The 2,080-nt window shown below is 40.4% G+C and overlaps 2 protein-coding genes across 2 annotated transcripts in view; both read left to right on the top strand.

Annotated features, from left to right (window-relative positions):
* LOC103471708 (protocadherin alpha-5-like) overlaps positions 1–560 on the top strand; it is a 4,398-nt gene extending 3,838 nt beyond the window's left edge. Inside the window, exon 2 of the mRNA XM_017307030.1 lies at positions 522–560. Within this exon, the coding sequence (XP_017162519.1) occupies positions 522–560 (39 nt within the window). The remainder of the gene's footprint in view (positions 1–521) is intronic.
* LOC103471709 (protocadherin alpha-5-like) overlaps positions 243–2,080 on the top strand; it is an 11,885-nt gene continuing 10,047 nt past the window's right edge. Inside the window, exon 1 of the mRNA XM_017307029.1 lies at positions 243–2,078. Within this exon, the coding sequence (XP_017162518.1) occupies positions 563–2,078 (1,516 nt within the window). The 5' untranslated portion in view covers positions 243–562. The remainder of the gene's footprint in view (positions 2,079–2,080) is intronic.

Here is a 2,080-nt window from a genome sequence, read left to right as displayed (position 1 = left end):
TCCGCTCCAGTTCTATGTTTCTTCAATTTATGCAAAAATATTAAATTAGATCGATTATCACACTACTGTACAACATGAACAAGATTCGAATTTCATAAAATTTATTTGGACTTTTCTAGATATTGTTMTAATATTTGTTTTGGAATTATCATTGTACTGTTAAAATTGTTYTTCATATTTGCATTTATTACTAACATTTGTAAACTTCTGCATGAAGATTTTATTTTATTTTATATACATATGTTTTTTTGTTTTATTAATGCAATCGAAACACGTGTGCGTAATATGTATCTCAGTTACAACGCCTATAAGTTCTGATAATTGTTATACATCTTCTACCACATGATGTCACCCGAGACCATTAGTATGAATCAGTTTATACGTCTACAACCCCTCCTTCGCTCATCTTGAAAAGAATAACYCGTCATCAGCCTTTGTAGCTTCCTATCATTCGGTCGTACGGCGTGGAAAAGAACATACTCTGTCCTGCGAATGGGATCTCCATATTTTTTTTTTTGAAGATAATTGGTATAATCGGGTCTGCTTTGTTTCCACATTAAGGATGTTTTGGGCAACACARCACGGACATCTTTGGATTTATTCTGCCGCGCTGCTTTCTCTTTGTSAGCGGACCATATCACAGCTATCATACTCTGTTTCCGAGGAGGTGAACAAAGGGACTGTTGTGGGAAATATTGCCAAGGATCTGAACCTGAACGCGCACGATCTGAACACCAGGGATCTGCGTGTTGTTTCTGGTTTCAGCAAGACATATTTTGGCGTGAATTTAAAGACCGGCAACCTCTTTGTCGCTGAGAGAATAGACCGAGAGGAGCTTTGTCCACATGCGGTAAAATGYTCCATRAAAATACAAGCGGCTTTAAGCAATCCGATGAATGTGCACCGTGTCGAGATAAACGTTCTTGATGTAAATGAYAACTCGCCTTTGTTTATTGAACAAACGCATATGCTAAATATCTCGGAGTCATTATCACCTGGAGAGAGATATCCTCTCCCTGTAGCGGTGGATCCGGATACAGGAAGCAACGCAGTAAAAAACTACAAGCTGAGTCAGAATGAACATTTCTCGCTTGATGTACAGAGCGGTGGAGAGCATGGCGTTTTGGCCGAGTTAGTGCTGCAGAAAGCTTTGGACAGAGAAAAAGAATCGGTGATAAAACTTGTTTTTACTGCTGTAGATGGCGGTACGCCACCCAGATCAGGGACATTGCAGCTGACAGTCAACGTGATAGATGTGAATGACAACAGTCCTGTGTTCAGTAAATCTCTGTACAAGGTGCAGATCAGAGAAAACGTTAGTCCTGGAACGTTTGTTCTCAAGTTAAATGCGACGGATTTGGACGAAGGTGTGAACAGCGACATTCATTATTTCTTCATAAAAACGGGGGGTATTGATCCGTCAAGCCTGTTTGATTTAAACGCAGAAACGGGGCAGGTAACGGTAAAAGAAGGCCTAGATTATGAAGAAACRCGCGCTTATGAAATCAGAGTTCAGGCAAAGGATCAGGGAGTCCCTCCTCGCAGTGCGCATGCCAAGTTATTAATAGAGGTTATTGATGTTAATGACAATTCTCCTGAAATATCTGTCACATCMTTGATGACACCAGTAAAAGAGGATGCAGAGCAGGGGACGGTCGTTGCTTTCATTACAGTGAGTGACAGAGATGGCGGGAAAAACGGAATAACTAGATGCGGCGTCGCTRGATCGCTTCCCTTTAAGCTCAAGTCCAATTACAAAAATGATTATTCATTAGTAGTTGAWGGACCGCTCGATAGAGAAAACATCTCTACATATAAAATCACCATTACAGCTTCAGATGAGGGAAGTCCATCTCTGTCTACCATAAAAGTAATTACTGTACAAGTTGCTGATGTTAATGATAACGCACCTCGTTTTACCGAACCCGTGATTCAGGTTTTTGTCAAAGAAAACAGCCCGGTCGGTTTAAAGCTCTGCACAATAMGCGCAATTGATACGGATGCGGATGACAATGCAAAAGTTATCTACAGACTTTCTAATGGTTTTCAAAGGAGTATTCCAGTTTCTTCAGTACTAAGC

Source organism: Poecilia reticulata, linkage group LG10 (assembly GCF_000633615.1).
Source record: "Poecilia reticulata strain Guanapo linkage group LG10, Guppy_female_1.0+MT, whole genome shotgun sequence".
Classification (NCBI taxonomy): domain Eukaryota; kingdom Metazoa; phylum Chordata; class Actinopteri; order Cyprinodontiformes; family Poeciliidae; genus Poecilia; species Poecilia reticulata.
This window is presented reverse-complemented; position numbering and strand designations above follow the sequence as displayed.